Raw genomic sequence first — 17784 nt, 5'->3', positions numbered from 1 at the left:
ACATAGGTCCTTTCTTTTCGGATTATGTGAGAAGTGTAGCAGCAAATACTGAAGAGTAAAGGAATAAATAACATGTCAAGGCGGTGAGAATACCCTTTAAAGGCTAAAAGTATATGCTTGGGAGAAATTATAATCTGAAACTCAAAAAATAGGAATGGGTGGGGGAGGTTTAGATGAGTTCTTCTAATAATTTTCAAATGAATAGCTGGAAATGGGGAAGCTAAGGAACCTGAAAATGTTGAAAATCTGGCATGAGAATTCCATTATTTAAAGGATCCTGACTACATTTAAGTTAAAAATCAGAATCTTAAATTTGTAGCAGTGAAAACACTAAGAGTTGATAAAATAATTTATTTTTGTTGTACTGTGACTGTATTAATAATTTCCTTGAGCACCCTCTAGTGTTGGTACAATGGAAATGTATTCACCAATCATTGCATGCTTAGATGTCAAACCTTCTTTGATGGACCAGGCAGATCATGTGACTGGTCCCATTTGATCAGCATTGGTTCATGTCTGTGGCTCAAATCAAGATGCTGGTCTTTACCTTTAAATCCTCGAACAACTTGGGACCTGAGTGGCTTAATGATTTCCTGCTCCTGTATGTGTCCTTCCATACAAATAACATACAGTGGTGCCTCGCAAGACGAAATTAATCTGTTCCGCGAGTCTCTTCGTCTAGCGGTTTTTTTGTCTTGCGAAGCAACCCTATTAGCGGTTTAGCGGCTATTAGCGGTTTAGCGGCTATTAAAGGCTTAGCGGCTATTAAAGGCTTAGCCGATTAGCGGCTAAAAGGCTATTAGCGGCTTAGAAAAAAGGGGGGGGAGCGGAAAAAAAATCGGAACACTCACAAGACGTTTTCGTCTTGCAAAGCAAGCCCATAGGGAAAATCGTCTTGCGAAGCAGCTCAAAAACGGAAAACCCTTTCGTCTAGCGGGTTTTCCGTCTTGCGAGGCACCACTGTATTCCTGCTGCTGATAGTTTTTAATGTTGTTTATTGGGGTGGTTATTTTAGATAGGAAGGGTTTTTGTATAATGCAGGGGTGGGTTATTGATGTTCTTATGCAACTTTAATAAATACTAATAGCAGACTACAGAGGATAGCATTACAATAATTTTACAAGCTGTAGAGGGGTGCAGAACAAAGCTGACAGGTGGAGGTTACAGAAAAGACGGGAGACAGATGAGTATGTGTTTGGTTCATCATGAAGAAAGCACATGACGGCAGGAGAAAGGGAGCAATTGTGTATTTACAATAAAATAGACTGGCTCTGTTTTAAATGAATTCTGTCCATATACCTACCTACTTCATTGGTTTCCTATTTTGACTAAGCAGCAAAAGACAGAATGTTTACAGCCAGCAGTTTAAGAGACGAGCTATTACATCTGGTTAGCTTTAAGAGTTCACACAGTACAGTGGTACCTCGTGTTAAGAACTTAATTCGTTCTGGAGGTTCGTTCTTAACCTGAAACTGTTCTTAACCTGAAGCACCACTTTAGCTAATGGGGCCTCCCGCTGCCGCCGTCACACGATTTCTGTTCTCATCCTGAAGCAAAGTTCTTAACCCGAGGTAATATTTCTGGGTTAGCGGAGTCTGTAACCTGAAGCGTATGTAACCCGAGGTACCACTGTATTTCAAAAGCATCCTTCTCCCGAGTTGGATACTATACTTGGCCCTGCTTCAGCACTGATCTTAGCCTGCTGAGGGAGAAATGTAGTCCCCAACCCAAAGACCAGGGAAAGGAAAAGAAGAGAAGGTCACTGACTGGCCCAGCTGCAAATGCAAGGCAGTGAAGTTTGCTGGCAGATTCCCGAGTTTAATGCGGCCACCTTGGCTCTCTGTGCTTTCTGATGCAGGGAGGATCCTCAACTCCTCCCGGAATAAACGATTCTTTTTTTATTTAAAACAACAACCACCATGCACGATTACTTATGCAGCACGACACTCAGCACCCTTTTGTAAAACGATAATTTTTTAAAAAAGATGTAGAATGATTTTTAAAAAAAAAAGATTTAAAATGATGCAATGTGAGGCTGCAGTCCTGTTACATACAAGAGAGTAAGTATGCATAGGATTTCAACGTTAATGAATCCATTGTTTTGGGGCTTGTTATTATTTGCCCCACAAAGGGCGGCGGGTTTCCACATTCTTTCTGTCTCACACACTGCAAGGTTTTTAGCGGAGGCAATTAGAAAAAGATCTATTATTTGATTATTGATGTAAACCCCCAAAACGTATTTTCTATAGTTAAGTTTTTACCTCTATCTTCAGTACATTTTATTTATTTTTTATTGCCATGGCTAGTGGCTGATGCAAATAAAGATTCTTCTGGTTCTTATTTCCACACACCCGTTAGGAATATTGTAAACCGCCCTGGAATCTTTTGATAAAGGGCGGTATATAAATTAAATCAGTAATTTAAAAATGTATTACTGTTTCAGTTCGAAGGCCCTTCCCACCGCTCCTCCCGCTCGCTTGCCTGGCTGCCGGCCTGCCCCCTCCTTCCCTCCACCCGCTTTCAGGCACTTCCCTCTCGGCGGGGGAAAGGAAAAAGAAAAAAAAGGAAGAGGCGCAACCCGGAAGCCGAGGCGCGGCGTCGCAGCCCGCCGTTCTCTCTCTATGGTTCCCTACCATGGAGACGCGGGGTGAGGGGTGGGGACAGGGAGCCAGGGAACCAGGAATCAATCCATTCGTCCGCGTCCGTCGGTTCGGCAATCGGCTCGTCGAGCCTGCTCGGCTTTTCCCGTCGTCCTCCGCGATAGTTGCTCAGTCACGGCCGTAGCCGGTGTGTGTGTGTGGAAGGTGAAGCCATGAAGCAGGAAGGCGGCTCTCGGCGCCGCGCCGGGTCGGAGAAGGCCAAGCCGCCGCCCGCGGAGCCCCCTCAGCCTCCCCCGCCGCTCGCCGACGTTGAGATGCACGAGGAGGCGGCCCCGGCCGAGCCCGCCTCGGGGGAGAAGTCGCAGCGCGAGCTCGACGCCGTCACGCTCGAAGGTAAGGTGGGGGGGAGGGGGAGGCAGGAGACGGGGCGCGCGGGGATGGGCGTGGCTAGAACGCCTCGCGGCGGCGGCGGCGGCAGCAACCCCCACCTTGTGGGTTCGATGAGGGCGTGGCCAGCGGAGTGCCGAGCGGCTATTGGCCGGCCGCGTTGTGTACCTGGAGAAAGGTGGAGAGGTGTCCATCCACCGCCGGGCTGGAGGGGCGGGGCTAAGCTGCAGCAACGCCCACCTAAAATAGCCGGGTGTCCCGTGGGAGGGGAGACTTGGAGTATACAGCGCGGTGCAAGGGGGGGCGTGGGGGATTTTAGACAGAAATAACGCGCAGCATTCCCGTGTACAAACACCTTGGCCACCTGTGTAGCTTAGGGAGGGCAGCGTGTCAGCAGGTGTTTAAAAATGTGCGTAAATGCGCAGAAGATCCTGCAATCCTAATATCACCACACCGGGATTTGGGGCAAGGTAATGGTTTTTATATAGCCAAGTTCTACATCATGTTTACTTCAGAAGCTTTCACCCCTCTGCTTCCTGCTCTGCAATTTGCATCCAAGTAAACATGTACAGTCACCACTTGTGTGCCTCTTGGAGGAAGAGATCGAACACACACAAAGTTCATTGTGATCAACAACAGGTGATGCGCTGCTCCAGTTTCCATCTTCCGGTTGTGTTGGGTTAGCAGGAATGGACCCTGTAATATAACACTGTAACACTGGAATTCCTTCTCTAAAAAGACTTGCCTGTGCTCATCCTTGCATACTAATTTACATATGTTTATTGAAAGTTCATTGCAGAGTGGCTTTGTTTGCTGCTGCTAATTTTCTGTCATTGTATGTGTATGGCTGGGCTTTCTCTGTTTTAGATCTTCTGTTGTTTGGTTGTTATGAATCTCCCTGACAACACATTGAAAATAAAAAAAGCCATTGTTTAACATTTGAATTCATTTTCTATAAACAGCTTCATTTGGATACCTATTTGGGTGGCATATTGTGATCTGTATGTGTATATTAAGATGGTTGTATTGCTTGTTGCACTGTGAATGTGAGCTGATAATTTTCTGTTTGCTTTGCTTTTTCCCTTTTTTGTTTTTTCTTTCTTTAATAAATGTGCAATAAAAATTATTTAGGTTACAGCAAAGTGTGGAGAGAGTAGGCTGGTGAGTGGACCTGCCTGCTGGAAGAAAGTGAGCATGACTGAACCACTCAGCAGCGCTTTTGTAATCTAGATATTGATTTCATGCCAGTGACATATTGACTAAGGCTGCAGTCCTGTACATAGTAACCTGAGAGAAAGTCTCATTGAACTCAGTGGAGCTTTCTTCTGAACAGACATGTATAGGATTGCACTCTGACCTCTGTAGCACAAAGATGGGCTGGTTTCTATATTGTTGCGGCCGTCCAAAATGTGTTAGGTTTTTAAAGCAAGCTTTCAACACTCCAACACTACATACACTCAAATGGATAGTGTAAGTGTATCTTACAATTTTAAAAGATGGAGGAGAGTGGTTTTGCAGAGGAAGAGAGGCAGAAGAAGGTCAGAACTGAGAAAGCGGGACCATCAGATGACCACAGGGGTGCATCCTGGGCATCCAGAGCAGTTCACTGCAGAGGAGCCTCTGCTTTAAGATCAAAAGTACAGTTGCATCTTCCACCAGCCCACTCCTTACCACAGGAGCTATGGGTTATTGTGGCAAGTCTTCATTGGATGTACGAAGTGGGCACAAAATTGCTTGCAGCGCCATGCATGAGAGCCAGTGTGGATTGGAATCCAGTTTACACATAAATGGTAGGAAAGTGATACACTGTTTATCTGCCCTGTGAGTACAACAGGGATTGGCTAAAGTTATCCCAAATGAGGGATATTACTCATTTGACTTCAAGAAGTGCTCTTGAATGCACAGCCTTAATAATGGTTTTACCATGGTAATCCAGTGGGTCTCTAAAGCACTGTTTTTCACTGACATACTGCTTCTACCAAATGACATGTTTACTTCTCTGTAACTCCCAAACTGGCCATAACTACTTTGGTAGCATCCCTGAATCTCGCCTTGATTCTACTGAATCTGCCTGGAGCATTTTCAACATCGGTACCTGGCGCATTTTGGCAGCTTCTAGCATCCCGTCACTGATGCCTACTTAACATTGTTTTTTCACCTGACCCAGTGCTACACCAGTACAGACAGTGCTGTATCAACAGAGATAGGATGTTAAATCGCCACCATAGCACCACGTAACCCTAGTAATCAAGCACATACATTGCTCATGTAGACTCATCCCCCTAAACTACCCTTCCTAGCAAATAGCTTCCTTTCATCATTGATTGGGAATCTGAGTTAACTTGCTGTTTAGAGGCGCTGAGACTCTTGTTTTACAGTCTGTAGGTTGCCTGATATAACGCTAGGTGTGTTCTTGGGTTTTGTGGTTTCAGCTCTGTTTTGTTTTGAGGTTTTTGGTCAAATGTTCAGTTGCTCTAACCGTTGGTAGGAATTGACCACCACACCATATTCATCTAACGGTGCTGTTTGTTGACCATTGCAGACATTAAGGAACATGTGAAGCAGCTGGAGAAAGCCGTATCTGGGAAGGAGCCACGCTATGTCCTGCGTGCCCTGAGAGCATTGCCCTCCACTTCCCGACGCCTCAACCCCAATGTGCTCCAGAAAGCTATCAATGGCTTTTTCACATCTAACAGTGCTGTGCGGGACTTCCTCATTGGCTTCCTGGAGGAGGCAAGTCACAAAGCAGGTTCACAGGAGGTTTGGGTACTCTTACCAATAAAGCGAGATGAGCGCCGCAACCCCAGAGTCGTCCACGACTGGACCTTTACCTTTACCTTTTTTACTGAGGCTTGGTGCATGTTTTGGAGAACTCCCACTTTGGCATCCTTCAAATGATTCTTTGGGGCCCAATTCAACATTGCTCTGTGGAGCGCTAGCACCATTTTGGTTTGCTGCTCAGTGTTGCCTGTGACTGATTTCAAGATTTACTAGCCATTCAGTTGCAATAAGTGGGCAACATCTGGTCTCCTTAGGCATTAATATGTAGCATTCTGTGAGAATCAGAAGGTGGAGTGGGATGACACCTTCTCACTGCTCTGATCACCTCTCTCTTTGTCTCTATGTCACACTTTATAGCTTATGGACACGGAAGCTGATCTACAGTTCCGGCCCCGCACAGGAAAGGCAGCCTCTACTCCTCTTCTGCCAGAGGTAGAAGCATATCTCCAGCTACTCCTGGTCATCTATCTGATGAATAGCAAGCGCTACCAAGAGGTAATGCACCACCTGCTCTTGTGTGCCTCATTCCCCAGTGGAAAGCAAAGAACTGCCAGTGCTTGGATACGGATCTAGAGGGAGGGCAGAGAAATAAGCGAGCAAAATTAGACACTATCCTTCATCACTTTCCTCTCAACCCAAACCCAGCTAGACACTTTAAAAAGCTGTAGGTTCAAACACAAAATCTTAACTTAGAACACCAAGTCTTGGTATAGACTTGGGTGAACTCTGGAGATGAACAAGGGCTCTGCTAGGCCAATTCTGACCCAGTAATTTATGGCAGCCTGCTTTGCTTCCACCAAGAATATCCATGAGGGGCATAAGGGGTTCTTCTTGCAGACCTTGTTTCAAAACTTGCGTTTTTAAACAAGCACATGTTGCCCTGGAGCCCTAAGTGTCACTGTGAGGAACTCATCTTTGCAGCCTTGCAAGCCCACCACATGAATTCTCTCTCCATCCAGGCCCAGAAAGTTTCAGACGATCTGATGCAAAAAATAAGTCCTCAGAACCGCCGAGCCCTTGATTTGGTGGTGGCCAAGTGTTACTACTACCACGCTCGCATCTATGAGTTCTTAAACAAGCTGGATGTGGTGAGGAGGTAAGCTTTTGATGTTGCAATTTTCTGGCCTCCTTCTTTCCTCCTCCATAATATTCTTACCCCAAGCATTCTCCTGACACAGCCTCTCTCCATTCCTTCTTTCAAAGCTTCCTTCATGCCCGCTTAAGGACAGCGACACTTCGCCATGATGCAGATGGTCAGGCTACCCTCCTGAATCTGCTGCTGAGGAACTACCTTCACTACGACCTCTATGACCAGGCAGAAAAGCTGGTCTCCAAATCGGTGTTCCCTGAGCAGGCAAACAACAATGAGTGGGCCAGGTACCTCTACTACACAGGTGAGAGTCGGCACTTCACTTTTTGAGGTCCTGGGTGGCCTGGGGTCAAACATGGAGCTCAAAATAGGCACCTGTGTAACTGGTATTATGTCATCATATCTCTCCCTGCCCGCCCCCCAAACACAAAAACTGAAATAGCCAATCCCTTGAAAAGCTTAGGCATGCTAGCCTCTCCCATAATCTATTTTGTTCTGCTGGCAAGAGGAAGACACAGGTTTTCTGTGCAGAACATGAAATCCCCATTTTCCCTCTGATTTCTGAGATTCTTCAACAGTTACACAAGTGTTTTCAATGATGCCAATTTCAAAACCAGATAACACATTTGACACTTGTCTGTTGTTGGCACTGACATCCAGGTTCATATGCGAACCCATCAAGCAACCTGTAGTTTAAGTCTTTTAATCTCAGGATTGTGGGTTTGAGCCCAACATTGGACAAATGATTCCTGCATCCTAGGGGTCATACTGGATGACCCTCGCAGTCCCTTCCAACTCTACAAGTCTATGATTCTAAGGTTGGTTGGATTAAGATTCTGACAACGGAGAAAAACTTTAACATGTTCATTTTACCAGCTGCTTAAGGGCTTCAGGGCAGTTTCTCCCTGCCCGCTGTACTTTGTGTTACAGTGTTTTTCTACAAAAGCTATTGATTCACTTATTTTCACACATACTGCTTTTCTTCCAAATGGGGAACTCGAGGCAAATTACAATTTTAAAACCATAATGTGGTGAAACAAATACCGAAAATTCAGCCCTAAAAACATGTGCAGGGGCTCCTGGTACATGCATTGCCCAGAGACAGGAAGCTGTTACCTGCACTTCTGCAGGAGGTGCGTAGAAGCAGCTTAGTCCCTCATTGGCTGGGTTTTATATTTGCTGCACTCCAGGGAAGCAGCTGAGAACCTTCAACTCTCCATCGGCTGTCTAAGGCATAGTATACTTGCAAAAGGGAGGAAGTAACAAAGTGATGAACATTAAAAATGTAAATGAGAAAACAGGTCACTATTTTCATCTGCTATTGTTATGCTGCTCAGTATTCAGTGAGACATAAGGTGGAGAGGGTAACAAAGCTTTGATTCACCTGGGACAACAAAGAACTTTGGGCCAGACTTGGCTAGGGTAGCCCAGATTTGCCAGTACATGAACCGAGTGCCGTTTTTGCAAAGTGTAAGTTCCCTGCTAGCCACAAACCACATGGAGAATAAAGATGGGCAGGATCGGCATAGGTGGCACAGTGCCCAAGAGTGACTGTAGCAAATAAGCCTTTCTTAAGGAACCTCCTATCCCGTTCTCCACTCCACAGATTCCTGTGCAGTGCAAAATCAACCATGGAGGGAGGTGTTCTCTGGAGGCAGCTTTATCTTGTTATATCTCTGGCAGGCCGTTCTAGTGCTGATCTTCTATCCTTTTCCAGGACGCATCAAGGCCATCCAGTTGGAATATTCTGAAGCTCGGAGAACCATGACAAACGCCCTGCGGAAAGCGCCACAACACACAGCTGTTGGCTTCAAACAGACGGTGAGTGGAGATTGCACCTCCAGGTGGCGCTGTGGAGCAGCGATGAAAAGGGAGTGCATCTGCTACTTGTACACAGAGCTCTGCGCAGTCCCGAGTCTTGCTTTGTGGTTGAGACAGCAGGACAAAACCACGTCTCTTGCATCTGTGCCCTAGGTCCATAAGCTGCTGATAGTGGTGGAGCTGCTATTAGGCGAGATCCCAGATAGACTGCAGTTTCGGCAGCCGTCTCTGAAGAGATCTCTCATGCCGTACTTCCTCTTGACGCAGGGTAAGTGGCGCAGCTGGTGAAGACGTAGCCGCCCAACGGTACTGCAGCACTGGAATCCCAACAAAAAACCCTAGAATGTGGAATAAACACTCTTTAGTAACAATGCAATTCACACCCCCCCTCCATTTTAAGTGATTTCAGCATCTCTCTTACTAGACAGTCCATTTGAATATTTATTTCTTGCATTTATATTCCACCTTTTATCCAAGGGGGGTGTACATGGTTCTCCCCCTCCTCATTTAATTCCCAAATCAACCCTGTCATGCTCTTAGAATCAGTAACCTCTTTGATTTGAAAGGTGTTGCACTAAATGTTCTTGTTGTCTTTTCACATAAGGTGTGCATAATACAGTGAATTTTTTTAGCAGAGGGCGGCCCTTGTGGGCACAGAGCAATGGCCCACTTCCCATCCTTCAAGCACCACCAGCCATGCAAAACTGGTGGGGACAGTGTGCGCACAGCAGTGCCCACCCACAAGCACTTAAAAAGTCAGGGTGATGGTTTGTTTGAGTTGGCAACGCATACCCCTTGTACTTTGTACTCAGTTTTGTGGTGAAGCCCTTAGACACACTGCAGACTAATCCAAGACCTCAGCAAGGGGATAAATTTACTGGAGCGCAGGAGAGGGAGTTAGAATTCCTAGGCTGCAGTTACTTACACACGTACATGCACACACCACATGTATGTGTGTGCATGCAGACCATACATCTGTACACCATGTTTCGCCTTTGTCATCTCTTGAATCTCTCTTCTTTCCTCGCAGCTGTTCGGACTGGGAACCTGGCCAAGTTCAACCAAGTCCTTGATCAGTTTAGTGATAAGTTCCAGGCCGATGGGACATACACCCTCATCATCCGGCTGAGACACAATGTGATTAAGACAGGTGAGCGACCACCAAATCCTCGAGTCATGATATGATATCACATCTCAGGACAACATGGGGGATTGGGTTTGGAATGGTGTTTGAAATCCCAACTCGGCCGCACATCCACAAACATGGGAAGCTGCCTTCTTCTGAGTCAGACCACTGGTCCAGCTAGCTCTGTATTGTCTACACTTAACTGGCAGTAGCTCTACAGGATTTCGGGCAGCGTTCTCTCCCTGTCGTACCTGAAGACTCTTGAGCTTTGAACCTGGGACCTTATTCCTGCAAAAGCAGGTGCTCTGTCACTGAGCTTGATCTGTCTTCACGATAAACTTCTGGGTTGCTACTGAATGTATCACCTTCCTTTGGGGTGTGCGGGTGGCAGGCAGGTCCCTGCTCCTGCAGAAGCTGCCCCTTGAGCCAGAGGGAAAAGATGGCAGATACCTGGTGGACGCCCCTTAAGTGTGTTCACCCCATTTGCACTTTTTAAAGGTTGCCTTTCTGTCTCTTGTTTAGGTGTCCGCATGATCAGCCTTTCGTACTCGCGCATCTCCTTGGCTGACATCGCCCAGAAGTTGCAGCTGGACAGCCCAGAGGATGCTGAATTCATTGTTGCCAAGGTGAGTGCCTGCAGCGTTGCCTTGGTTACTGAGTTGAATAGGAATCCCTACTTACCCTCTCACTTGGTGAGGCTGTTAAAGCTCTGGCCACCTCTGGGTCCTGAAACAAATGCCATGATGTATCTGCCAAGGATTAGGGGTTTATCCTTCAGTATCTCACAAGATACTGAAAAATACCAGGGGTTGGGCCACCATACTCCAGATAACTCTAAGCTCTGATTTCCCGGCATAGAATATACAAGCTCTAAATGTGTGCACAGGAAATATGTGAGGGACCTTTTGGCAATACAGACTGTGTCAGGTAAAGGCTCACACCCGTTTCTCCTCCTCATTCGGCCCTGTTTACTATTAGCCCGTCTCTGCCCACAGTCTACACAATGAGCAACTGGGTGAGGCAGTTCGATACCAGCCTCAGTAGCAGACTATGAATTCCCTCAAAGTTCCAAAGGATTGAGAGGTTATTGCGGTGTGTTTTGTGTCTTAGTCAGCCCTGTTCATGTGAACTAATAAAATAGGAGGCAGTTCTGAATGTGTGGTGGTGAATGCTTTTCCCCAGAAAGACCCACCATAACCCAGCTGGAATGTGAGGGTATGGCCTTTTGGAAGACTTGCCTGTCTCTCAATGCTGGATTAAAATCTTAGCCTAGAATCATAGAAGGGACCCCGCCAAGGGTCATCTAGTCCTACCCCCTGCAATGCAGGAATCTCAACTAAATCATCCATGACAGGTGGCCATCCATCCTCTGCTTAAAGGCCTCCCAAGGAAGGAGAGTCCACCCCTTTCCACTGTCAAACAGCTTCTTACCACCAAAAAGTTCTTGAGCCGGAATCTCCTTTCTTGTAACTTGAATCCATTGGTTCGGGTTGTAGCCTCTGGAGCTGGAGAAAACAGAATCATAGAACGGAAGAGTTGTCTTGCCTCTTGTGGATGTAGTCACTGGAAGGCAACTGATGATGTGCTGCCTTTTCCCCAGGCCATTCGGGATGGCGTGATTGAAGCCAGCATCAACCATGAGAAGGGCTACGTCCAGTCCAAGGAGATGACTGACATCTACTCCACACGGGAGCCCCAGCTGGCCTTCCACCAGCGTATCTCCTTCTGCCTCGACATTCACAATATGTCTGTCAAGGTAATGGAGCAAGTGTGCAGCAGTTATCTTACAGCGGGCATTCCTGGGCCTGCCTGCATTTGCACTGGATAAAAAAGTGGGACTTCAGTCCTGCTGTTGGAACTCTTGCAGCGTGGTCCTAGGCATGTTTACTCAGAAACAAGCCCATTGTTTGCATTGTTTGTACTTCTGCCATTGAAAGTCCCTATGGCGAAGTTTCTTGCCGTGAGGCTGCCTTCCAATTCATAATTGCCTTCCTTTTCTTATTCCCTGCCGCTGTTTCTAGGCTATGAGGTTCCCACCGAAGTCTTATAACAAGGACCTGGAGTCTGCAGAGGTGAGGATTCCCAAGCCATGTGTACATTGCACTAAAGGGATTAAAATTCTGTGCCAAGAAAGCTGGATTCTGTGACCTATATAAACTATGTAAATCAAGCATATTTGCACCATTTAATCCATCGTGTTTGCTCTTCTGTGCAATTTATTATAGTTTCACTAGACAGAAAGGGGCAAGGACACTGAAGCCCTGCTAAAATACTTCAGCAGCTTTCTGTGATTGCCACAGATACTGCCCGCTTGCTTTCAAACATATTTTCATAATCAAAGGCTAGATTCTTAAAAAATGAAAGTTGTTATCGGTAGGAGTTAACACATCTTACAGCTCTTTGAAGTTTTTCTTGCATCAGATTCAGGCACACCTGTCTCCTTGTTTTCTTGGGTTTACATTTCCTTGTTTTTCTGTAAATACTTTGGGTTTGTCTTTGCTTGTACAAAATCTGAAAGAGACACGTTAGTTTTGTATGCTGATGTACTTGTTTAGGACCCCTTTTAAACAAACCAAATGTGCAGAGAGGCATGTCTGTGGGGGGTGGGGTGAGGCAGACTAGCCTCTGTGACCCCACAGCCTCCCTTGTTCCATTGTGGGTGGGTTTTCAACATTTTGATGCTCTAAGTAACTAAAGTGTCGGGCAAGCCACAGGAAGAGTGCTGCTTGTTGTTTCAGTGTGGCCAAAATAGTAGCCAGCAACATAAAAGTGTGCATCTTTTACAACCTCGTTCGTTCAGAGTAAATAGCCCCAGAAGCATAGTTCTTATTCAGTTTAAAGATATAGTTCCCCTATAATACATATTTACCCATAGGAACTTTAAAGAAGAGAAATGTGACATGTTCTCTAGGAAATAATCTGTGCTCTTGTTCATGGGGTTGTATGAGATGCCATCCTTCAGCTCTCCTTTTAGGGAAGTGCCTTTTCATCTCAACCTGCAGAGCTCCCATTCACACGGTTCCCTTTTGCTTTGCAGGAGCGCCGGGAGCGGGAGCAGCAGGATCTAGAATTCGCCAAGGAAATGGCAGAGGACGACGACGATGGTTTTCCTTGATGCTCTGGGGGATGGCTGCATATATATTTTTTTTGTTTTTTTGTTTCTTGCCCAATACAAACCATTGTCTACTGGCTGAAACCCAGAACTTGCCTTTCTTTCTATATTCTGCATGTTTGGGGGTGGTGCAGAGGGGGGGAAACCAAAACCCTCTTGCTGCTTGTGGTGGAGGAAGCAGCACCCCAGATTAAAGGGGTGGGCCTCCCTCTAAACTAAAGGCCACTTTGTGGTTTTCAGTCATGGATGTACCTGCAAGGGCCTAAATGAATTCACAGTTGTCCTTACCGGTTTTTAGGTGGACGAATGGGGGTGGGGGAGACGAATCTGGTGGCACTGTGAATCACCTCTTCAGCTCTAGCTGGCAGAGCAACTGCAGTTGGAGATTTTTGTCAAACTTTGTTTAGGGCTTTTAAATAAAAGTTTGGGGGAAATGGAATGTGCCTTTTGTCCAGGTTGATGTTCAGTGCAGCAGTCTCGGGGTCTTTACAAAGGTGGGAGCTTTCTCTGCTTAGTAGACGATGGCCTGGAAATTTGAGAACTCTGCAAATTTGGCCGCCTGATTGCTCACCTTTTCTTTCAGATAAGTTGTGAACATTTGTCCTAATACCAATTATGAACTGGCCCTGATACAAATAGGTTTTCCCAAGGATCTGTAACTTCCTCCTTGTGAGAACTGTCCATTTACTAGTACCTTCCGTTTCCTGTTCTTTAACCAGTTACTAACCCATAAGACGAACTGCCCTTTTATCCCATGACTGCTACGTATCCTTGGGAGCCTTTGGTGAAAGTTCCAAGAATATCATCAACCCCTTGATATGTCTGGAGGCCTTGGATTATGCCTGTTGAAGATTTCCCTAAGTTGTACTAGCACTGACTACACATGTCTGCAGAGGCCAAATCTATTATTTTCAACCAACCTACTCTCTGAATAAAGCAGCATTTGTTAACTGATGATGCTCATTTGTGACAGCTGCAACTGCTAATATTGATTCATTTATTAAAAGGCATAAAAGCAAGGCATGCTCCCTTTGCCTAACCCTGCACACAGGCTTACTAATTAATCCTTAATTTGAGCCAGAAACCTATTTCCAGTGTTGAAACCTCACACCTACATGCTGCTAAGTACCAGCAATGAAGGGTACTCTTTAAATTATCTGTGGCTTGCTTGTGACTTTGGCCACAAGCTCTCAGGGCTATCTAAAAATGTAACACAAAAAAAAATAATTTTTCCAACTTGTCCAAATTTATTGTGTTATTACTCCCAACACATTTTACTTTTCATTTATTACGTGTACGGAATGCACTTTTATTGATAATCCCAGAACATTCACTGAATAATGAACATCAAGGGGGGAAACTTCCCTTTTAAAATTTGGCAATATCCTCTTTGGATTTAAGAAGCTGCTTTAATCAGAATCGGGTCTCTGGTCCATCTATTTAGGCCTTCGCTTCTGCAACTGGCAGCAGTTTAGTGACATCTCAGGCAGGCAGGGAAGCATCTTTCTCAGCCTTGCTGCCTTTGACATCATTGAACAAGGACCATCCACAGGCAAAGTGTTATATTCTACCGTGTAGCACTGGTATTTATTTGCATTCTTTCCACCATGAATTGATATTCTATAGGGAAAAAAGCAACTAGCTATAATCTTCCTCTTCTTTAGGTTTTCTTTATTTTAAGACCTGCCATCCACAAAAGGACTTTTTTTAAAAAATGGCACCAGTGTTTGTGGACAAGTGTATCAGCCTCACGGTTCCCTGCTGGGTGTGATGGTTGTGGTCTAGATAGACTGGCTGATAACAAGTGGGAGGAATCTGCAGCAAGGATTTATATTGTAGGCACCTATGACACTGGGATATGCCATGTGATCCTAGAAGCAATATTTAGGTTTCTAGGTAGGATGTTGCAATCCAAGACCTTTCAGATGCTACCTGTTCCAAGTGTCATGGCTGCCTGCTTCCTCCCTCAGCATTCAGCGCTGAGATTCAGATCTGCGTTAAGCCATAGCTGCGCTTTGTATCTCAATGGGGTGGGTTCTGTCTTCACATTGGTTAACAAAATCCAGGACCATGAGCCAGGATCAGACCCTTGCTAAGCTAGATGCAATCCATAATTGTGCCATAGGAGGAACTCTACTAGCCTGTGGCTTCAAAAACCATGGTATAAGTTTATAGCAGTGATGGAGAACAATCACTGATGATGATGATGATGTCTGACTTCCAACTCTGATCAGCTGCAGCCAGCATGGAGTTGGAGTCTTAACCATAGCTGGAGAGCTGTAGGTTTCCCAAGCCTGTGAAACCAATATGGGGAAGTTGTGGTATGCTAAACAGGAACACTGGTAATAGCAATAATGGAAGCGTGATGGGCTCCAGAGAAGAAGTGGGATACAATACAGATTCTATAGAACGTTCATGGAAGGGTGTGTCAAGGGTGATACGGTTCTTTGTGTCAAAGAGTGCATAAACGAGAACATTTTAGCAGACTGGGTGGTAATACCAGACTAAACATAATTCTGAACAGACGAGATCCTATCAATTCTTATCCTGGACCAAAAAACTGGGGGTGAACTTCAGAGTGAGAAAAGTAATTGGGCAGTCAAAGGAGAAAGTGCAATAATGGGTGACACCATTACCCTTACATAAGCTAAGTAAACGCATGTTTGTGTCATGATAAAGGCACAACATATTTAGAATAGATGCCCTAAATGTGACAGTGGGGTTGGTCACCCAAAGGAAATGACCCTGGACTCAATCCCGCGAGGTGACCAGAACATGGTGTGAGATGTAAGAGTTGGTGAGCCCATTTGGGAACAGCCGCTAGAGTGCTATCAAATTTAAGGCATATGTTGCTTCTAGCAACATCACACGTTTTTCCATCAACATCACTGATTTCATGATGTCAGCTTTGCTGAGTGAAGCCTGATGTTGCACATTTCGTTGCTCCCCTCCCCTGGGCATCCTGGGGGGAAATTTTAGACAGTCCTGGATTTCCCAAGATGGATTGATCACAGGATATAGAAAGGATATGTCTCCAGGCTCTGTCATGCGAAAAGCTTTCCCTGATGATCAGTTTGTAGAGTAATAAAAGCACAGGGTTCTTGGAATTTTCCTCAAGGTGGTGCTTCCAGATATTGCACAAACTCTGCTGACTGTAGGGATGGTTCACACGTTATATTACAGGCACACCTAAGGCAATAGTAAGTGTACGCTTGAAAATGTAAACTGAATATGGCAAACCAATAATTGCCAAGAGGTACTCCCATCACAGGACAGACTAAAGCATAATAAAGTCACTATTGCTGTGTCTAGAGCATGTTGCAGAATCGTTGTTGTTGCTGGCTACTCATCTGTCTCGAGAGACAATGGAGTGCGCCTCTGGGGCTGATATCAAACCGCTGTGTTAGCTGCACTGAAGTGACATGGAGATCCTGGGCTGCCCAGTCGACACAACCCCCTTTTTGCCTCACTGATGTGGCCCTAAGGAAAGCACAGCAATACGTTTGGCGCCAGCTGGGCTGCAGGAGTTGCCAGAAGGAGGCATACAAAGCACCATCCAACCATCTTAGGGACTCCACTCCAGATTTGTGTAGGGTTTAGAAGAAGAAGAAGAGTTTGCATTTGATATCCCGCTTTATCTCTACCCGAAGGAGTCTCAAAGCGGCTAACATTCTCCTTTCCCTTCCTCCCCCACAACAAACACTCTGTGAGGTGAGTGAGGCTGAGAGACTTCAGAGAAGTGTGACTAGCCCAAGGTCACCCAGCAGCTGCATGTGGAGGAGCGGGGAAGCGAACCCGGTTCACCAGATTATGAGTCTACCGCTCTTAACCACTACACCACACTGGTTCTCAGTTTACTCCTTCCAAAGATATTCTGCAAGGCAGCAGAGGTTTAGGATGAGAGTTCCCTTCTCCTAGATAAACTACGTTCCCAGGTGGTTAAGTCCCATTTGCTCCTCACTTCCCTCTGCAGCATGTGCAGAAACTACTTTCTTGACCATCGGACCCGCTATTGGAACACTGTTGCAGGATACGCCCTCAATAACACACCAATCTGGAGAGGCCTTTTCAGGCTGCAATCCTGCACATACTTACCTGGGAGTAAGTCTCATAGAACGCAATAGAACTTGCTTCTGAATGGGCAAGCATAGGATTGCACCGTTAGGAGCTAATTACTTCCCTACGCTGAACTATTGCTTACATTTGTCAAACTTCTTCCCAACAGATATGGGAAAAGACCCCTCTGTACAGGCTTTTAAAGCATCATTGAAGACCACTTAATTGAGGCCACCTTTAACCGAGGTGCTGATTAGACATCTCAACTGGTTATGAAGCCATAGTGCTGCTGGTGTGAAATGGATTTCAATTGTTCCCATTGGTTAATTACTGAGAACTAGTATCGCAGACTCTGGCAGCCAGCTGCGGCGGGAAAGTTGACATCTAAGACGAAGATGGCGAGAGGATCTGGCTCAGCTTTAGATTTTGATGCTAAATGGTTTAGCGTTCCACGTCAGATGGACTCCAGCTTCCTATCTGCAGCCACGACATGGAAGTAGCGCTTTTGCCTTGAACCACATAATATTTGCAAGTTCATTCTCAGGAAAGCTTCGATTTTCACTCACCAGTATTCCCCTTTCATCTGTATTCTGATTCATCGTTTGCAGCTGCCCATCCACCACTTCCGTAGAAGCTTTGATTTAAGATGATTCGCCTATATATTTGTCTATTTTGCTAAATAAGGGGGGGGGGGAGCTGAGGATGTTGTCATCAATTGCTTTCTTTCTGCAAGTTTCACAATCACAGCACTTCCTTCGGCCTCACTTTTCTTAAAAATATATTCATACGTTTTTTGGACAAATCTACACAT

The 17784-nt window shown here is 45.7% G+C and overlaps 1 protein-coding gene and 1 long non-coding RNA gene across 4 annotated transcripts in view; one reads left to right on the top strand and one right to left on the bottom strand.

The window, feature by feature from the left end:
• Window positions 1–2771, bottom strand: part of LOC308461440 — a 68881-nt gene extending 66110 nt beyond the window's left edge. For all 3 annotated transcript variants that reach the window (XR_013978889.1, XR_013978890.1, XR_013978891.1), the window contains exon 1: window positions 2634–2771. This is a non-coding gene — a long non-coding RNA (uncharacterized lncRNA). The remainder of the gene's footprint in view (window positions 1–2633) is intronic.
• PSMD3 (proteasome 26S subunit, non-ATPase 3) lies at window positions 2733–13356 on the top strand. Its single transcript, XM_080978314.1, has 12 exons — window positions 2733–2993; window positions 5530–5720; window positions 6126–6263; window positions 6728–6864; window positions 6972–7162; window positions 8576–8679; window positions 8833–8947; window positions 9710–9829; window positions 10328–10431; window positions 11406–11561; window positions 11827–11877; window positions 12843–13356. The coding sequence occupies exons 1-12, from the start codon at window positions 2813–2815 to the stop codon at window positions 12918–12920; spliced, it is 1566 nt and encodes a 521-aa protein (XP_080834440.1). The 5' UTR covers window positions 2733–2812; the 3' UTR covers window positions 12921–13356.
• Window positions 13357–17784: the final 4428 nt, after the last annotated feature.

The sequence above is a fragment of the Podarcis pityusensis genome, assembly GCF_964106645.2.
Source record: "Podarcis pityusensis genome assembly, chromosome: 13".
NCBI classification, from domain to species: Eukaryota; Metazoa; Chordata; class Lepidosauria; order Squamata; family Lacertidae; genus Podarcis; species Podarcis pityusensis.
Note: the sequence above shows the minus strand (reverse complement) of the source record. Positions and strands in the feature narration are given on the sequence as shown.

What these genes read in the sequence shown, in the direction of transcription:
- PSMD3 (XM_080978314.1), top strand. Translation starts at nt 2,813, where the DNA reads ATGAAGCAGGAAGGCGGCTCTCGGCGCCGCGCCGGGTCGGAGAAGGCC. An exon ending in ATAGCAAGCGCTACCAAGAG is followed by an intron (nt 6,264 to 6,727) that starts GTAATGCACCAC and finishes CTCTCCATCCAG; the next exon opens with GCCCAGAAAGTTTCAGACGA. An exon ending in GTACTTCCTCTTGACGCAGG is followed by an intron (nt 8,948 to 9,709) that starts GTAAGTGGCGCA and finishes CTTTCCTCGCAG; the next exon opens with CTGTTCGGACTGGGAACCTG.